Source organism: Erithacus rubecula (assembly GCF_903797595.1).
Source record: "Erithacus rubecula genome assembly, contig: SUPER_Z_unloc_5, whole genome shotgun sequence".
In the NCBI taxonomy this organism is placed as follows: Eukaryota; Metazoa; Chordata; class Aves; order Passeriformes; family Muscicapidae; genus Erithacus; species Erithacus rubecula.
The window spans coordinates 2,691,615-2,711,171 of NW_027635819.1; the positions used below are offsets into that span (position 1 = coordinate 2,691,615).

At 41.0% G+C, this 19,557-nt stretch overlaps 2 protein-coding genes across 2 annotated transcripts in view; both read left to right on the forward strand.

Moving 5' to 3' along the window:
* The first annotated feature begins 5,849 nt into the window (after window positions 1-5,849).
* CCDC112 (coiled-coil domain containing 112) lies at window positions 5,850-14,347 on the forward strand. The gene is made up of 10 exons (XM_079331563.1): window positions 5,850-5,969; window positions 6,312-6,427; window positions 7,539-7,660; window positions 9,237-9,326; window positions 10,468-10,543; window positions 11,142-11,532; window positions 12,320-12,721; window positions 13,455-13,550; window positions 14,074-14,186; window positions 14,263-14,347. Exons 1-10 carry the CDS (start codon window positions 5,922-5,924, stop codon window positions 14,291-14,293), a joined length of 1,485 nt encoding a protein of 494 aa, XP_079187689.1. The 5' UTR covers window positions 5,850-5,921; the 3' UTR covers window positions 14,294-14,347.
* Window positions 14,348-14,514: 167 nt separating this feature from the next.
* PGGT1B (protein geranylgeranyltransferase type I subunit beta) overlaps window positions 14,515-19,557 on the forward strand; it is a 31,310-nt gene continuing 26,267 nt past the window's right edge. Inside the window, 1 exon segment of the mRNA XM_079331564.1 lies at window positions 14,515-14,795. Within this exon segment, the coding sequence (XP_079187690.1) occupies window positions 14,659-14,795 (137 nt within the window). The 5' untranslated portion in view covers window positions 14,515-14,658.

The window sequence follows — 19,557 nt, forward strand, 5'->3', positions numbered from 1 at the left end:
GGGTTACCACAACCCTTATCTGACACTGAAGGTTTTCAACAGATGATTAAAACCAATGTTCCTTGGATCTATTTTCACTTTTTCTGGTGATTTCAAGCATTTTCTAATTTCTGTCTATTGCAGATAGGAATCAATAATGGCTATGCAGATCCTTCTAAGGTAGCTATACAAGAGTAGCAATATAAAGAAAAAAAGTCTATGTCACTTCATGCTTCTTGTTGGCTAAATATGGAAGAAGAAATCATTGTCTTCAAACACATCTGCAAGTTCATCAACACAGAGTTTCTTATTACAGTGCCAGCTTTCTGGGGCTATGCTAGGAGCCACAGGACTGGTGTCATGCTAAAAGGTTTTCCTACAGGCATGGTTTTGTGGGAATGGCAGCAGACTACCAGATCAGCCATATGTAATAGGTCTCTTTCCTTGTCCTGTTGCATATCTCTTTCTGGCTTTAAGTTTTTATACACAACGTCTTCTTGCTCTACTATTTTGCCATTACTAAGTACTATTTTAAAATAAAGGAAAATTACGAACTAAGACAAGAGCTTAAATGAAGACCTTTAAAGCCTCCTGAGCTCTGTTTCCCACCTCGCTGCTTGCCATTGCTGTTCCTGCAGTATTTGGAGTTGAAAAACCTATCCAAAACCTTATCAAAAGCATCAAGCACTGTTCATGTCAACTTTTTCATACAATAACATTCCTAACGACTTCACAGAATCAGGAGAACTTATCCCAGCTTCACATGACTTTGAGAATGTATACTCCACAAGGGAGAGACCATGAAAGATCAAGGGAACAGACAATATGTTGAGGGTCTTCACTAAATCCCTTCCTCTAAAATAGTACCAAGATCCTATCTAACACCCACAAAATTCTACCATGTCTTTTGCTCAAACACTTGACTTAATATTGGCACAGACTGGTATATTCTTGCACGTGTACTGTCACATTTTCCAGCAAATTGTTCTGAGGCCAGGTGTAAAATTAGAGGTGGTGTTTAATACAGTCTTGAAGGTGCTTCTCTTTGATAAATGAGTGTTGGTCATAATAAAATTCAGTGAATAAAACCTGTTTAGCAAACTGCTTATTTTCATTGCAAGAGTAAATCTGTGAAAGACACAAGGTTTAACTCTGTGCTACAGAGATCCAGAACAATCAGTGAAACTGGCATAGCCTTAAGGTGGCCATAAAAGTAGTAAATATTGTCCCTATTTCAAGTTTATTTTTTAATCTGAATTTGAAAAGTATTAGGGGGTTTTTGCTGTAAATGAACTTTATGTTTTTGTGTTCCCTTTCTAAATTACGAAGACACGTTAAACAGCAGAGAATGTGTCTTGCACCTTTCAGCCAGATATCCAGAATGGAGGTGAAAATTGTGGCAGTGATTGACATATGTGTGTTGCTGAGCTGGTTGTGCAGTTACAGTCCCAAGTCACATACATGCATTTTCACCTGCTGAAGCATAAGGACTTAGAGTAACTACAAAGAAAAAAAACATAGAAGTACTGCATTCTAAATTGCACCTTCTAATTCTGATCACTAATGTAATCACTTAACTGTCATAGCTACCATGCTACTCTCATAGTAAGCTGGTAGGGCTCAGAATTGAGAAAAAACAAAAATAATCATAAAAGTTATTGGTTTTTATGTGCCCATTAGGAATACAGTGCCAAAACTCTTGAATGCTTCCAGCTGCAGCAATGCTAGGCCATACACTTGTGACAACTAGGTGGTTTTCTTTATTTGTTTATGTCAGATTTGCTTTTGTCAGATTTGCTTTTGTGCACCAATATCCTTGCACTTGCATCCAGCATGGGTGATCTTTGCCAGCCAGCTGCTTTCTTCATGCACCCAGGAACCCCTTCTCTTTTCTGCAGCACACACTCACCTAGAGAACCTTCATTACATTAAAATGCATCCTCATTTATTTCCTTGTGATGTGTTTGAGGTCTTCAGAGAGCTGCTGAGTGTGGCTTGAGTTAGTCAAATCTTTGCCTTTAGGTGGCAGGAGGAAAAAAAGCTCCTAACAGCTCAAAGTAGGCACCCAGTGTTTTCTGTAGAAGCTGCAAAAGGGGCAACAAAAGGCCAAGAGAAAGTCAACCACACTTGACTGCACTAATAGCCAGTTACAGAAAAGCAGTATAGGAGCTGATAAATTAAAAACTCGTGATGAAAAAGTGGCAGAGACAGCTGCTGAGTAAGGTCTTAAAGCCCCATCATGACTGATAGTAGTGTGACCTATACAGTCTGCCAGTTCCCAACACAAGCAGCTGCTAAGATTGTTGATTGAATGTACAAATGTGTACCAGGGACAGCATCCAACATTTAGCCGTGTTGAGGTTTGGCCAAGACTAAAATCTTCTGTAATTTTGCCAGAGCACATTTCTGTCTTCTGCTTGCCAAGATTTAAGAAGAGTGGTATTTTGGAACACTGGGACGTGAACTTAGAGCTGACACCTTCATCACATCCAGAATGATTTTCAAGAAAACCTTTGAGACTTAGGACTTTCATTCAGAATTGTTTGTTTGCTGGCATGCTATCTCTTTTTGTTTCTTTCAAGTATGATTGTGGGAAATATTTTCTTTCTGCTTTTAGAAGAGAAAAGGAAGATAAACAAGGAGATAGTAACAAAAGAGGCAAGAATGGGAAACTATGTGAAAATAGATTAACATAATTAGAGAATAGAGGAAAAAAAAGAAGGAAATAACTGGAGTGGAAAAGGAATTAATAGGATTAATAACTACTCATTTATCTCTTATATAGTTATAAATCAGATAAAGCGAAGAACACTAAAATGGTGTTCACTTGAGACCCTTGGACTTTTCCAGGGTTTTCTCTTTTCCCTTTTGGTTTCCCTTTTAATTTTACTGCGAAATTTAGATTTCAGTGAGGGTTCAGAGAAGAGAGGGGAAGGCAGGGGAGGGAAGACACTCATAGGAAAATGCAATGGTCCCTCAGTCCTCATCAAATAAAGGGAAGCTGATGGTATCAATATAGGGTCAGATCATCCTATAAAGAGGGATAGAGACAGCCAAAAGGCTGAATGGAGACACTAAAAACTAAACCAAACCAAACCAAAAACCAAAACCAAAACCAAAAAACCCCCAAAACAACAAAACAAAACAAAGCAAAACAAAACAAAACAAAACAAAAAACAAACAAACAAAAAAACTCTGAAAGCTAAGCCTTTAGTAGCTATTCTGTGCTTCTCAGACGACATCTGGTGGACAAAAGCTAAAGAGATGAAAGCATTCTGCCTTCACAGGACAGAGCCTTGATCCTTGCTCACTTACTGCAGGTGGACCTATCAGCTGCCCTCCACTCTCTGCTTGTCCACCACACATCCCCAGTCCATTATTACAGTTGCCCAGAATAAACATGTATCACCCATGTACCACAATAGCTTTTTTTTCAGTGCTCATATTAATTTCATTTATTCTTAATTATTATTCTGACTCATGTCCTGAGTTTGTTTAATTCTGACTTGAAAGTCTGAGGCTAGGCTCAGGTAGGCACCCCATTTCCAAAAATGAAAATACTGGGAAAGCCCATGGTGGCACTAACAGGGTGATTTTATGGAGTGAGATAACTAGACAATTTTATGAATGCCTTCCAAGTGGATAGTTGGGCTCAGAGGGCTAAAGACTTTATTTTCTTCTGATTATTAATTTACTCTTCCTCTTTTGAACTAATTCCAGTTTGCTTCTGTTACAGAGTCTGTCTTTTCTGCTTGATGCTTTACAGCTACCCTACTGCATCCCTGTTGAGGTCTCAGAAATAAGTTAGAAATATGAAGGCAGAAAATAGGCACTCTGAAGAGAAACATTATGTTCTGGTGCAGTCCTGTTTCTCTGTTTGACTCAAAGGATTTCAGAAAATGGCCACACCTTGAGTGCTGTGTCCAGTTCTGGCCCCTCAGTTCAGGGAGGACATTGAGACACTTGAGTGTGTCCAAAGCAGGAAGGCTGGTGAGGGGCTTGGAGCACAAACCCTGTGAGGAATGCTGAGGGAGCTGGGGTTGTTCAGCCTGGTGAAAAGGAGACTCGGGGTGACCTTATCCCTCTCTACAAGTTCCTGAGAGGTGATTGTGCTCAGGTAGGGGTTGGTCTCTATCACCAGGCAGCCATCAACAGAACTAGAGGACACAGTCTAAAGCAGCACCAGGGGACATACAGACTGGATATTAGGAAAAAGTTTTTCACGGAAAGAGTGATAAAGTACTGGAATGGTCTGCCCAGGGAGGTGGTGGAGTCACCATCCCTGGATGTGTCTATAAAAAGACTGCATGTGGCACTTGGTGCCATGGTCTAATTGAGGTGTTGGGCTGGGTTGGACTCGGTGATCTTGAAGGTCTCTTCCAACCTTGTCATCCTGTGAATTCTGTGAGATCATTCCAGGACTGGGATCCTGGTGAACAGTGCTCAGGTGGTATCTCCAACACCTCCCACAAAGACCAGCAGGCTTGGAGTGTGCAAGAGGCTGGAAAAGGAGACACAGGTGGGACAGCTGGCCCAAACTGACCAAAGGGACATTCCATACCATATGATGTTGTAAAAATAAAAGTGAAAGGGTGGTGAATATTTTTTATTAAGGTTTTTACCTTCTAAAGCAACTGCTATGTATACTGGGGCCATATTCCCAGGAAGTAGCTGGACATCACCTGCTAAGAGCAATTAGTGAATAAATCTTTTGGTACACAATGTGGCCTTTGCCTTGATTTCAACCAATGAGTTTTTAATCTCATTTTCTCCCCCTGTCCTGCTGAGCACAGCAAGAGATGGAGCACCTTTGCAGAGTCCTGGTGCCCAGGCAAGGTGAACCCACCACAGGCATACCCTGGCTGAAATGAGTTTTGCATTTCAGAGAGAATGAAGTAATGTCCTGGCACAGCTGAAAGCTGGCGTTCATCTTTATACCAGCATCACAACTCGATGTCCAAGGCACTGCTGCCTAAAGCCAGAAGTAACCAAACCTAATTCTGCTCTGATACCTGAAATAACCCTGCATATGGTCTCCAGAACAACTCTATGAAATCCTCAGGATTCTGAGTAACTCACTAGTAAATTTAAACAATCATAAAGATTGACCAGCCAGAAACAGGTGAGGTACTGAACAGTACCTGAGTTACACTATGAGTGAACACACCTTGTTAAAGCTCTTTCTGAAAGCAGATGATTTCTGTAGAGCAGTCCCCAGCCAATTTGCTGCTCACAGTAACACAAAACTTGGAAGGGCTGACAATTACCAAAAGAGAGATAACTTACTTTTTTTCTCTTACACCCAGTTGCGAAGGCCAAGGCAAAGAAGCTTTGGGAACACTGCTGAGAAGAGAATACTTTTACAAGCCTTTCTGTGAGAACAAAATTCTTTATTTTATATTGAAGGCTATTTCCAGGTTTTGAAATGTTCTCCCTTACATTTTTAGTTCTTAAACACATAGAGAGCAAGTATAGTCATAAAATACAAAGAGGAAAATTGTATCTGGAAAGTGCTGTTAAAAGCATCAATTAGGCAATAAAATGTGTTCAGCATAGCCCTTCGGGCAGATCTGTGAATCCCTTTGTGTAATGCAGCCGGGAGAACACCGGCTCCTGAAATCTCCGTAACAGGAAAGCCACTGGATAAATAATCATTTCTGTTCCACAGAAACGTCAAATAGCAATCCATTTGGAAGTTCGATTTGCATACACGAGTGAGAAACAAGACCTCAGAGCCCACCCCCAAGAAATCACTGAATCATGTGGAACTCTTCACATGCTGACAGGATAACGAGGGTACATCCCGGCTTTCCTGAGGAAAGCGATCCACACAATCCCTCGAAGACGCGTGAAGCCAGGGCCGGGATGGGAGCCGAGAAATAGAGAGTTAAAGGGAGCCTTGAGGGCGCGGCCGCCCCTCCCCTGGGCGGGCCGGCGGCAACATGGCCGCGCTGGCCCCGGCGCTGGCGGCGGCGGCCGGGCGGCTCCAGGTAAAGGCGGCCGGCAGCCCGGCACGGCGGGCCCGCAGCTCCCGGGGGAGCCCCGGTCTCCGGAGGAGCCCCGGCCCGCGGGGGAGCCCCGGCCCCCGGCGGTGTGTGGGCTGGCCGCGGGACCCGGCCCCTGGCTCCCCCCCGGGAACGCACCCTCGTGTGGGCGGGCGGGTCGCTCCTCACCCCGTTCCGTGCCCGCGCCGCTTAAAATTGCTTGAATCGCTCCACGAGAAAGCCGAACTCTGCGCTGTGGTGTTGTCTGCTTGAAAGTAACCGTTGAGCGTTTAAAATAAATCAATCAATAAATAGGTTGTTAATAACAGTTGATTTTGTTATCTACAGAATGAAAGCTGTTCCAGTACTGCAGGTGCTGGCCGACAATTTCAGAGCCGGAAGATCAAAGCTGACCGAGCTAAGAAAGTTGAATTCATAAGAACTGCAGAAAAGCTAAAAGCTCAGTAAGTTAAACACTTTATCATAAGTATGTTTTCATTCTGTTCTGGAGGTAACATTATGAATTCGAGGTTCGAAGTAAGAATACATGGTAATGAAATCTTTAGGCTAAAGGTTTCTTTTTGAGGAGCTCAAATTATTGTGGTTGTTACAGTAGCTCAGGATAGGCTTATGAGCTCCAAAATGCCCCTTTGTTTGAGTTACCATTTGGACTTAGGCCAGTCATGTAGTAAGAATCGCTGCTCTGAAGTGCACAGAAAAGGAAGTGTGTGTGGCACAATTGAGTTCTCAGTCTGTCTTCTTAGCTGTGCTTACCCTCTAAAGCCCTTAAGACATACCGACAAAAGGGGAACTGCAGCAACAGAAGATTGAAAGACTTCATCTAGAATATCTAGGCTGCTGTTTTGAAAAACAAGGGTTCAAGGCAGCTCAGGCACAGAGGTGATTTAAATCTGCTTCTCCACATCTTGACCAAGTGCTGATTACAACTACACTGGCAGCGAAAGAATAGGGAGTTTTCCTCTCGAACATGAGCTTTATGGGGTTTTGACTGAAGGAGAGGTTTGCAGGTGTGAATCCTGTTTGAACAGGGCACTTAACTATCAGACCAGAGTTTTACACTGTGTGACTGAATCTAGTTCACCTTGATTGCCCTGGATTTTGGGTTGTGGCTCAAAATTTGACTGCTGGGCACTCTAAATGTTCCCAAGCTGCTTGAAATGAGGCATGCCATTTAACTGTGGCTCAGCGTCCCTGGGTGATGTTGTCTGTGCTGGGGCTCCATCTAGGTATGCCACTGCATTAATACAGCCTGCCTGTCTGCACTTCCCAGAGAAAACTTCCACAAGGCTCCCAGAGAGAAAACAAGCACATAAAAATTCAGTCTGCAAACACCTGTGTGCTGAGATTATTTTCTTGTTAAAGTTCTTGAGTTACTGTGGTGTGTAGTCTTACAGCTGCACAAATATTTTCCTTGAGAACAGTTGTAGAACAAACCAGGGATTTGTATAAAACCTAAGACAGTCCTGGTTAACACAGCCTGCACACTAACCTTGGAAAATCCTGGGCCTTTGTGAGTGTTCGTGCCTTACTCAGTGTGGCACCCTTTCTTCCTAGGCTTGCAAATATAGAAAAAGACAAAACTGGACACCTATATAACAGGAAGAGTGATTTCAGGGTAGAATACAGATTACTAGAGGAACTGGAACACAGCATGACTGTCAGCAGGAAAACGGAAAGTAAGTGAGGTTTTATTTGGGCTTGTTTGCTTCTTATTTTCTTTAGTATACTTTAATATATATCTTTCTGTAAGTGGTTTAAAAATCAGTAGTACAGAGAGATGAATTTAGGTGGAAGATAGATACTGATCAGTGTAGTATTTCACCATGTGCTTATAAACACACAGTTCATTTTAAAGTTCAGAATCATAAGCATTTTGGACCTCATATGTTATTAACTGTTTTCTTTTAATCTTCAACATTAAACCACTGGTGGTGAAAGGTACTGTTGAAGAAACTTTGAATTAATTTTGTTTTTATATTGCAAAACCTAATGTAAGGCTTTTGCAGCTAAGGCATAGTAAAAATATTCTTACCTCAACATTCACTCTCTGTTGCCTTTAAATACCCTTTTAAATGGTTCTGTGTTTGCATTTTTTGAGTTTTTGGGTATGAATATTCCTAGTTCAAATAGTGCTGTGAAATGGTACACAGTATGTCTTACAGTATCTCTTCCACTTACATAGTTCAAGAAATAAAGTTACTTCCTTTGCTCACAGTACTTGAATTCTTTCAACAATAATCACATAAAACATGGTATGCCATCTGACACAGATCAAAGTAAGTTTAAGAAAGGAAAGAAACACAGAAACTATTAAGAGTATACTTTCTTATAAATCTGCATATGTTCTGTTGTGTGTCTTTTATTTAAGGAATTTTAGAATATCCTTTACATGTTGTAGTCCTTAAGAAATGTAAATTTTTGAGGAATGACTAAGCTTATAAGTTTAGAATTTTTTCCATGAGTAAGCAGGGAGCATGGAATATGGATGGAAAGGATGCTAGGGGATAATAAAGAGGACAGTGATGAGAGCACTACATGTCAGATGTGAAGGAGTATATCCTAAAAGATACAAAAATGTACACCCCCCACCAAAATCCCCATCTACTATGTTGAGGTCTTGCAGCATGATCTTTGTGGTTTAAGATTTTCTGTGGTCTCAGCAGGAACCTGCACTTTCCTTAACTCAAATCTTTTAGGATAGAGGATACAGCTCCTTAGTATGTAAGATGTAGCCAGAACTTCATCCTCTTCAGTAGATGGAGTCATGAGTAGCCAAGTGGTAACAAATAAGTGCACACATGCTTGGAGCACATGGAAACATTGATTCTTCACTATTTAACACAACAAATAAATTAATCTTACTGAAGTAGTGCATTCATATACATTTTTAAAGTTTGTTTTCTCTTCATAAATGGGTGTTTTGAAGCCTAGGTGAAAATCTGCCTCAAAACTCTAGAAGCTGTCAGCTGCATAGGCAATATTCTCAAAGCTCCCCTTTAGAAATGGGAACTGCTAATTTTAAAATCTGCTTATGCTGTGCAAGGAGCTAACATGGACCACATGGACAGCTACATACAATTGCCAGTTAAAATGCTTAGTATTATGACAGTTTCTTATCATCAAACAGAATTTGTGTCCCTGCTTAGATCAAACCTCTGGTTTATTTTGGACACTTCATTGCTGTTGTTCTTTTATTGTATGTAACACACAAAGAAACTGCTAGAACTATCAGCACCATATTTTGTTTAACAGAAGCTAAAATCCTGCAGCAGCTATCAAAAATACAAAACAACGTGAAGAGACTTCAGCAGCAATTAAAAGACGTGAAGCCTACACCAGAGTGTAAGTCATGATGACAGATTTTAAGACATTTTCCTCTTCAAACAGGTTTCTTGTATAGATGTCTTTCTCTTGGGACTTGGGACACTCTTCAGTCTTTATGATTTTCAGGATCTGGAAAGGGAGGACTAAACTAAAAATGGCAGAAGCCTAAGAAATGATGAAAGATTGTGCAATTTGATGTGGAAACAGAAACTTACTTGGTCTTACAAGTGGTATGTGTTTGTTTCTTGAGGCTGTTGAAAGCCAGATTCCTATCAGTAACATTTGCCTAATAGAAAATAAACTTGGTATTCTACTACCATGTAATTTGCTTTGATCTGGTAAGAGGTCACAGAGTAGGTTCAACAGGGAACTCAATTCCAGCCACCACATGGTTTGAAATGTAAATTGGAATATTCTACAAAAAATGCTGCAGCAGTTTGTTCAGTTTGGATGTTTTAAAAGTTTTGGGAAATATGCCCTGAATGAACCACCCTTGTATGGTACCTACTACCTTTTGTGGAGCTCAGGCAGAGAGCCTCCTATTAGCTGGGGCCTTTCTGATGCTAGATAAAATGCATCCAATTTCATTTATTAAGTGTTTCATCTATTAAAAAGTATAATCTAATGGATGGATTTTCTTCCACTACAAAATATATCTTTCTGGACAGCTGCATTACTGTCTCAAGTCAGGACTACAGGATGCTGACAGTACAGGACAAAGCCTTACTCTGGTGTTTCTTTGTCAGCTTTGTAAAGGTAGTGGCCTGCAGGTTAAATAGGATTGCTGAAGTCCAGCATAAACCAGAGTTGAGTGTGCTTAAGTCACTAACTGCATTGCTGTAAAAAACAGAAGTGGAAGTCTAGAATAAGTCTTCTCTTATTTTGGGAATCAATTGAAGGTTAGTCAAGATGGGACTTCTTCTGGGGAAATAAAGATTAACACTGGGTTTTGTATCCAGTTAGATAAGTCCCTTCATAAACACCTTTTGAATAAATAAGAGTCTGTCTTTTAAGGCTGTTTGAAATGGAAATGCATGCTTCTTTGTACACTGAAATATGGGTTCTGAAAGTCTCCACAAGTCCTGCATTTCTGGATAGTGCTGATAAATACTGTAGACTTCCTAAGTTATATGCTTTTTTTCTTCTTTTCCTTTTTTAGTTGTTGAAAAGATCAAGGAAATGATGGAAGAAATTGAAAATGCAATCAATGCTTTTAAAGAGGAACAGAGGCAAATGTATGCTTATACATTCTTCAGCTACTAGAAAAAAGGCTTTCATGAGACACAGTGAAAACTTTGCATTAATCTAGCAAAACTGTTCTTATGATTTACTCTTTTGGTAGTGATTCCTGTGGTATGTGAATCAGAGCACAAGCTATCAGTGTTAGAATCTTGATAAACTGCTTTTTGGAGAGGGTGTTTATACAGCTATTGCAGCACTCCAATGTAACAATGATTTGCCTCTGAACAGGCTTTTTATGAGAGGCTGTAGAAGAGATGAAATTATAGGGGTTTTGTTGCTGCTCTTTCATTGTTTAAGTGGGTTTGGGGGGTTTCTTTTTCTCTCTGCTGGTGTCAGGAGGGGATTGAGTTAATTGTATGTGTGCCACAGATGTATTTTTTCAGAAAAAGAATAACTTAATTCTCATTGTGTAGAGCTTTATTATGAGATTATTACAACTGTGCTGTTACCACTTCAATTCTTAATCTTTGACAAGTAGCTCTTGTGTGGCATTGAACAATTCCAAAATTCATTTTTGGTGAATGGACAATGAACTTTTGAATGGACAATGAGTTTTTTTCTTCTCACATTTCAGTGTTTGTCTCTTTTCAGATATCAGCAGCTTTTGAAAGAGGAAAAATCCGTCATTAATGAGCTCAGTCTCTTTGAGAGAAAAGTGGAACTGTGGGCATTAGGGAGCTCAACAGCAGAAAAAGTTTGGAAATTACCATCAGCCAGGGTCACAGTTGATAAAACACTGGAAAATCATCTACCCAAAGAAGTAATAGAGTTTGAAAGATTTCTTCAGCGAACAGGAGGGCGGCAAGGAGGCTGGGATGATTATGATCATCAAAATTTTCTGAAAATAAGGACAAAATATAGAGGGAGGCTCTCTTACCTGGATGAAGCCCTTGAGTATCTCAGTGGAAGAACAAAAGAAGATATAGAACAGCATGACAAATGGTATCAAGAATATGTAATTTTACATCAAAGAAAGAAAGAGGTAAAGTAACCTAAGGCTTTTGAACATTTCAGAAAGCATACTTATTTTTGAAATGCATACTCTCTTGTTTTTGTATCTCCCTCTCCAGTAGTAGTGCTGGGCAGATTTCTCTTACACTTGATGGTATATAATGAGGTCTTTAGCATCTCAAACCTCCCAAAGTATTTGTCTGTAATAAGTAATTGCAAATAAGCAAAGACATAGCACAGAGAAGTGGGCTATGCATTGCCAAAGAATATTACAAATGCTTTTGAAGTCAGTAATCTAGGAAGTTATATGCCAAGCCCAGAGCAGTTAGTGATCCTGTCTTCCTGTTACATTTGCCTCTAAGAAACTGTTCCACTGTATAAGCAATACACCTAAGACAGACTGACATGCAGTTACAATTCCCTCAAGAACTGTCCAAGTAATAAAAGATCTACTGACATAAGAACTACAATACAAGAGTGGGTTAATTGGGAAAAAAAGTAAGAACTGAAATAAGTTTGCATTAAAAAAACATATTACATCAACATTCATAAGTGCCCAAAGTTATTATGATTGCTGTAACTGAAACAGTTTTAGCAGACACCTGTTAAACCTGCTTGTGTGATCCATAAAATATTTTAAAAAAGAATAGAAAAAAGACATATAGGTACTTCTTGGTTTTAAGTTTTGCCTTCGGTAGACTTTTAATTCCTATGTGCATTTTGTGTCCTTGGAATAAATGTCTTCATCAGTCTGAATCAATGTGAATATGTAAAATTTTCATGAAAACCTTGGATTTTTTTCCTATGGTCTCTTGCAGTCAATTAAAAAGTGGAAAGAAAAGCAGCAGCAAGAGAAAGAAAGAAACTTGAAGGAAAAAGAGAAATCAGAAAAAATGCTCAAGGAGAGATGTGTACAGCGTGAAGAAGCTCAGAAGCAAAGAGCAGAAGAAGAAAGAAAAAGAAAACAAGCCAAAGTTGAAGTCTGGAAGAAGCAGAAAGTAGTAGCATTTGCCATAGATCAAGTATCACAACTAAAACTAGAAGAGAAAATGCAACAAAAAGAGTGCCAAAGCCATGTGAAGTTACTGTTGGAAAGGAATACCTTGCAAAAAAAAGTAAAGGAGGAACTTGAAAAGCTTGAAAATGAGAAGAGAGAGGAAACTGAAAAGGAGGGAAGGAAGAAAATTGCTGCAGAAGAAATTTCAAAGTTTCAAGAGCATGTGCGTAACTTCATCTCCATTTTTGCATGCCATTGTTTTAAATTTCGTATGTCCTCCTGCAGTATAATCAGTTAAACAGGTTTTAAAATCCAAGTTTCATTTGTCTAAACCCACTATTTATTCATTACAAATAACACCCTCTATTGCAGTCAAACAGTACGAAACCTGATTTTAGACAAAGATGCTCCTTTTTTTCAATAGTTCTACAGGATTACTCAAGCTTATATTTCTTTATCCACATTGAAGTGATTTGATTTCTTCAGTAAATAATTTATTTGGGAAAAACTACTTGGGCTATGCAGCCTAAGGAGACATCAGAGGACCTGAGTGTTGTGTTCAGATGGGAGGTAGAAAGAGTTGTTTGAATATCCTGTGGGTACCTGTTAGACAAAGTCAGATCCCATATCAATGTAAATTCAATTACAGGAGAATTGATATTACTGTCAGCATTCACACTAAAGTTTTATAATCAGAGTTGAAACTTACTTTTCCCAAGCCATGTAACTATAATTTGTTTGTGTAGGACAAGCTATAGCATGTAGCTACCTAGTGAAATCTTATTCTTTACTATTACAGTAATTTCAAAACAAAAACAAACAAAAAAAAAACCCAAAGAAAAAACAACTCCCCAGAAAAACCCAACATAAACAAGCTGTGAAAAGGCTGTATGTATATTTTTTTAGAATTTGTTGTACTTCCAAAGAAAAGTTTGCTTTTCCACTCTTGTTTTCAGGCTCTACATAAACTGGAGCTAAGGGTTTTACAGAAACATGCTAAAGAGATAGAGAAACAAGAAAAAGAAAAAAGATTGGCAAAGTTAAGAGAGAAGGTAACTTTTTGTTTTAACCAGAGATGTGTGTGGTTTGATGGTTGAAACCGTTTTTTGTTAATCTAAAAAGCAATTGTTTTTAATTATCTAAATGGCTGATAAAGGAAAAACCCATGCCTGTTATCAGGAGACAGAGTTGCAGCAGGCATAGTTGCTCCTGAGTTTAAAATCGGGGGGAAAATCTCTAGTTTTATGTGTCTCATGGCAGCATTTTACTGGGTAAGGCCTACAGGTCATAAAAGTGTGCTACTAGATGGGTGGGGGCTTTTATTTTTTTCAAATAGTTTTCTACCATTGGTTAAATAAGTAGGCTGTCTCCCAGAAGCATTTTGCGTGCACTGGGTTTTACGGGATCTTAACCTTTTAATTACTAAATTATTAAATTATTACTAAATTATTAAAAATCTAATGACAGCAAGCAGCGTCACCGTCTTCCATGGTGAAGACCCAGTGACCGTCATGGAACTCATTCTGTGGCGAGCGAAAAAGACTGATCATTTTGGGTTGTTTGTTTCTCTCTGAGGCCGAGGTTCGGGTCGCCAGGGACCGATCCAGGCTGAACGGACCTTGCTCGGAGGAACGCGGGCAGGAAGCGGCACCGGCCGCTGCAGAGCCAGCGATGCGCGTTTCCCGGAGGTGAGGAGGGACCGAGGGACGAGCGGCACGACACCACTGCACTTGTGTACTTTATGCCTTTCTGCTTTGTTATCAGAGCCGTGCCAGCCTGGAGAGGAGGGTCGTAGCTGCGCGCCAGCCTGTCCCTGTGGCAGGACGAAGCAGCAGCCGGCATTTCCAGGAGCCGGCACAGAGCTGGCTCGACCCATGGCGTGTATTGCCTCTGCATTTATCGGGTTTGGCACGCCGGCTGCCAGACCGGCCGGCTGTGATGTCCCTTGGCCTTAAAAGCGCCGCAGCTGCGTGTGGCGGCCCTTAAGCGTGGGGTCGCCACTGTAGCCCCCGCCGCATGAACCGAGGCGCCCGTTCCCTTTCCTTAGCTCCGTCCCCCGTCCGTCCCTCGCCCCGCTCCGTCCCCCGTCCCGTCCCTTCCGTTTCCCCGCCCCGGCCGTGACGCGATCCGGGCGCGCCGGGCGCGGGCAGCAGCGGCGAGATGGAGATGGCGGCGGCGGCGGCGCCGTGCCCGGGAGAGCCGGAGCGGCTGGACTTCCTGCGGGAGCGGCACGTGCGCTTCTTCCAGCGGTGCCTCCAGATCCTGCCCGAGCGCTACTCGTCCCTGGAGACCAGCAGGTAGCAGCGGGCCGGGCCCGGCCGCGCTCCCCTCCGGCGGGCGGTGGCGGGGAGGCCCCGCCGCAGCGCGGCCGCCTCCCGCGGCCGGGGACAGCGAGCAGCGCCCCGCGGCCGGGAGGAAAAATCCCTGTAAACCTGCCCGCCAGCAGACGGCTCCCAAAAACGTGTGTCGATGTAGGGGTGTAGTCACTGCTCGCGTAAACTGCTTGACGTCCACGAGGGAAGACTTGTTGATCCTTCTAATCGCTTTTAAATCCAGTGCTTCACTCTGATAATCCTCCCTGGAAGCCATTTTAAAATAAATCACTTAAGCTTCGCTTCAGCATGCTTGTTCATGTAACATACTTGTTCATGTAAAAAATATTTTTTAAGTCTTCATTACCTAGTGTAAAAGAGAAAATAGTAGTGAAGTATGTTCCTTTCTTTGAATTGGAGGGACATTTGTTCCTCTAATGGCTTCAGAATGTACTTACTTGATATTCCTCAAGTCTTCATGTAAGATAGTTGCATAGGAGGTGTGAAAATACTAGGAGTGTGATTGCCAAGCTGCACTTGATAAAATGTTGGAGACACGTAGATGGTTTGGTAATCTTATTTGGCCAGTAAAGTAGGAAGATTCTTTCCACTTTATAATGTCATTCTATGAGGAATGAGCCATGGCTTTGATCAGATCATCCTGTGTTTTTTCAGTTGAGAGCACAAGCACCTAGAACTAGAGCATAAGCATGTAAGGACTAGAACATATAGTGTTGGGCTGTGTGTGAAATAGCACAACTTTATATTGAGAAGTTAGAAATGGAGCTGCTGGAGAGGGGCCAGCAGAGGGCTTCAGAGGTGGTTAAGGGACTGGAGCATCTGTACTATGAGGATGAGCCTCTTCAGCCTCAAGAAGAAATGACTGGAGAGGGTCTTACCAATGCATTCAAATATGTTAAAGGGCAGGTAGAGAGAGGATGGGCCCAGACTCTTTAAGTGGTCCCTGGGACAGGGCAAAGGGCAGCAGACAGAAACTTGGGAAGGTTCATCTCAGTAACAAAAAACCTCCTCGTATTGGGAGTGACTGATCACTGAACCAGACTGCCCGGAGAGGTTATGGGGTTTTCTTCCCTGGAGATATTCAAAACCTGCCTGGCCACAATCCTGTAGAAACTGCTCTGGGTAAACCTGCATTAGGAGAAAGGGGTTGTACTAGATTATTTCCAGAGGTCCTTTTCAACCCCAGCTATTCTGTAACTTTCTGAAATTTTGATTGCAGAGCTGTAAATAATTTATTCATTAAAAATCAGCTGGTGTTTCAGTCTACCTTCTCATTTATTTTAGGTGACAGCAAGGGGAAATCTAGGCCTCCTATGCTCAGCGGGTATAGGCTTTAAAATTACCAGAACATGCAGATGTACTGGAGCAATAACACAGAGGGCCAGCCTTAGCCCTACTGACATTTGAAAATAGCTCAAGAAATGGGATGTCTTTGGCCTAGAGAAGGAGGGATCTAATCACAGTCTTCCATTGGTGGGAAACTACTTACAAAGAAAGCTGGATGTGTACTGTTTGCAAGGTACCATGGTGATGGGGTTGGAGGCTGTGGGAATGAGGGGAGAATTGTGTGGCTGTAGGAGAAATGTCTTGACTGTTAGGAGAGTTCACCATGCAAAGCTTGCCCACTGAAGTGATGGAGTCACCTTTGAGGATGTGGCTTCTCAGAGTCCTGGGGCATCTCCTCTGAGGCCCCTTGTTCTTCAGAAGGTGGGACCAGTGATCTCCAGGGGCCCTTGACAACATAGACATGTTCTGCAGGGGTGCACCCCTGACAAATTCTAAGCAGGGGATTGAACCACAAATGCATCATCTCCAGTTTGACTTTAAGGGTATAAAGTTTACCCTTTGGCCAGGTTCAAGGTCACTGAGTTCAGCAAGCCTTTAGCAAATCTCTGGAGCAGACACAGCTGAAGAAAGAAATGCTATTACTCTTTTATTCATATTTCCCCTGTTTCTGAATCGGAGTGGTTCCATTTTAAGTTAGATGGGGAAACTCAGTTAAATTAAAGAGATTTGTTAAATAAATAAATAAAGTTATTTATCAGATTTTTTTTAAACTGCGCTGCAATAGAAAACTGTGTTTGTTGTCACCAAACAAGGGTGGTAGAGAGTGACATTTTCTTCAATGTGCTGGTGCATTCCAGCTTAAGCTGTAGATTGTTAAACAGTAACAGAGAATAAAGAAAATTAATTTCATGTTCTCTGCTCAACTTCTTGCCTCAAAGCCTTTGTAATTGTTCTTGCCTGTAGTTATTGGTGTGCAACAGTAGTTGCAGCAAGAGTAGTTTTTAAACATTTTGATTGGTAGTGTTTCATACTCACTGATTGTCAGTACTGTGAGAGTTTGATGTAGAATGCAACTTTCCTGGTCTCTGAAGTTTTTAAGGTTCTGATATTTCATGGTGCTCTTTGCAGCACACTTAATAATTTTCTCAAATTTGTGACTTCAAATGCTTTCTGAATTCTTCTGTGAAATTGTAGTATTTTTCCATGCTTGAAGACAACAGGGTCTGAATGTGCCATCCAAAGTGTCCTATTGGCCATCCTCTGTGGAAATGGCTGTAAATAAAGTTTTTACACTTCTTGGCATGTGTCTGTCACCTGAAGTGCTGCTAAGAGTTGTTTTTGCTACGACATATGTGTGATCATTTTCTGTGAGCATATGGAGTAAAGATGCAGTTCCTGAACAGTTGTATTGCAACCTGTATATGACCAGTGCCAGACACTCTTGCCCACCATAAATAAATTCTGTCACATTACAGGCTGTTCTTTAGTAATGCTGGAGACAGACAGTCAACTCTGAATAAGTGAACTGAGCCCTAATTATATGTAAAACTACTTTTAAAATTCATATGTCTGGCATATGCATTTTTAACTGCAGATGAGATTTGCTCTCTGTGTTGTAGGTATAGCCTTATGGTTTGGGCCTACTTTGCAGCAGTTTCTAGTGCTCTTGTTGACATGGTTTTTTGTGCTTCACTGGCAGTAACTCAATTGGGTAAAACAGAGTGAAAATATATTTTTAGTAGTTCTAGTAAAAGATTGTCAGTGTTTATGAAAATCAGAATGTACAGGCAGAGAAATAATTTATGGTAACTGAACAGTAACTTCCTTGGTTTTTTTAAATAAAAGTAGTGATTTTTTAATTTTTTTTTTTTTATTATCCAGGGTAAGATTTTGGGTTAAGCAGAGATCTAATGAGTGATAAAAGTTGATGCAAACCTTGAAGTGTTAATTTTGCACAACTGTCTTTGAAGGCAATTTCTTATTCATCTGAAGGGTTAAAACATACTCTTGTTCTTCATAGAAATACTTTTCTGTGCAACATACTTTTTTTGGCATTTTCTACTCAAAATAATTATTTGAAATAATAACAGTAAAGGTACATATTTTACCAGCCCACTGGTAGGAATGTCACCCTGGGAGGTTGGGCCATTTTGTTGAGATTAGCATCTGCTGCGTTGTCATTTGGCTGCTGTGTTTTAATCATAATAATTCTTTTGGATGTGTTCTTTGGGTGACTCACCACCATTTTTTCTGTGGTCTTACTGTTTGTGGTTCTGATGCAGAACCTCATGCACAAATTGAGTGGCTGTGGAGATCCCTGTCCACATCTGCCTCTTCAGGGGTACCAACTACTGGTGGCCAAGGTGGCTCACCAGTTTGTGAGGTAAATACAAATTAAAACTTAAATCTCATAAGGAAAGTTGGTATCAACTGTTGATTTTCCTAGGCATGCTGAATTATAGTTTCTGCATGTGTAACAGTTGTTTCAGAATCCATCATCTTATCTGGTGTAAGGAGAACAAGAATTTCTAGAAGGATCAGCAGACAAGCGTGGGTGGCAAAATACACATCCAGCTAATTTTATTCTGAGTCAGAAAGTCCAAGGTACCATTAAATGAGCATTTTCTCTCATAGCAAGTTCTCCCAGGTTCCTAACCCAGTGCTGTTGCTTTGCTGCTCTGTCAGAGTGAGTAATGCACTGTTGAAGGGCCATGCCCTATGTGCCTGCAATGGTTTGTGCTAAAACAAACCCAGCAAAGAAGGTGTCAGTAAGCAGGTATGGAAGCATTCATGGAAGGAAAGAAGTTGTAGGAGAGAAGGACATTCAGCATGCTAGCTACTCCACTGCTCTGTTGGATACTTGGATGTGACATGCTTAATTTTAGATGTTTAAGTAAGATAGTCATCTAGGCTTCTTTACACCCAAGGACCAGAAATAAGTACCTCTAGATGTTAATTCATCCTGTATGACTATTTATGCATTGTTTGCTTACAAAGTATGCTTTGCTGTTTGATATTGACATCTAAGCATCTGAAATTGGGTTTGGGACACAGTGAGAGGCAGCTTATTATTTTTAAGTGTTACCCTGCATATCCACTTAATGCATGTTTAGGGGATTGTTCATGTAAGAATTCTTCATAGAAGTGGTACTCCATATATTAATTCTATAGCCTGGTTTACTTTGTAGTGGGGTTGTTCTGTTGGGCTTTTCTTTTGAGTAAACAGGTCCCTACGTAAATTTTTAATTAACATGTCATTATTATATAAAAGGAAGGGCAGTTTATATGAAAAACGTTGAGGCAGAGGAATGTTTTCAGTACAAAGAACATTATTTTGTCCAGAAGATGACTTTCATGTATTCTAAGCCAGGCTCTATGCTGCACCACTATCAAAGGCTGAGAATTCATAGATGTATCTGTTGCTGCAACCGTTTGTTAA

Bases quoted from the DNA above. Each gene is read 5' to 3' on its own strand.
- CCDC112 (XM_079331563.1), top strand. From the start codon at position 5,922: ATGGCCGCGCTGGCCCCGGCGCTGGCGGCGGCGGCCGGGCGGCTCCAG. The intron at 6,428-7,538 runs GTAAGTTAAACA...CTTTCTTCCTAG, and splicing joins GCAGAAAAGCTAAAAGCTCA to GCTTGCAAATATAGAAAAAG. The intron at 13,551-14,073 runs GTAACTTTTTGT...TTTCTCTCTGAG, and splicing joins TGGCAAAGTTAAGAGAGAAG to GCCGAGGTTCGGGTCGCCAG.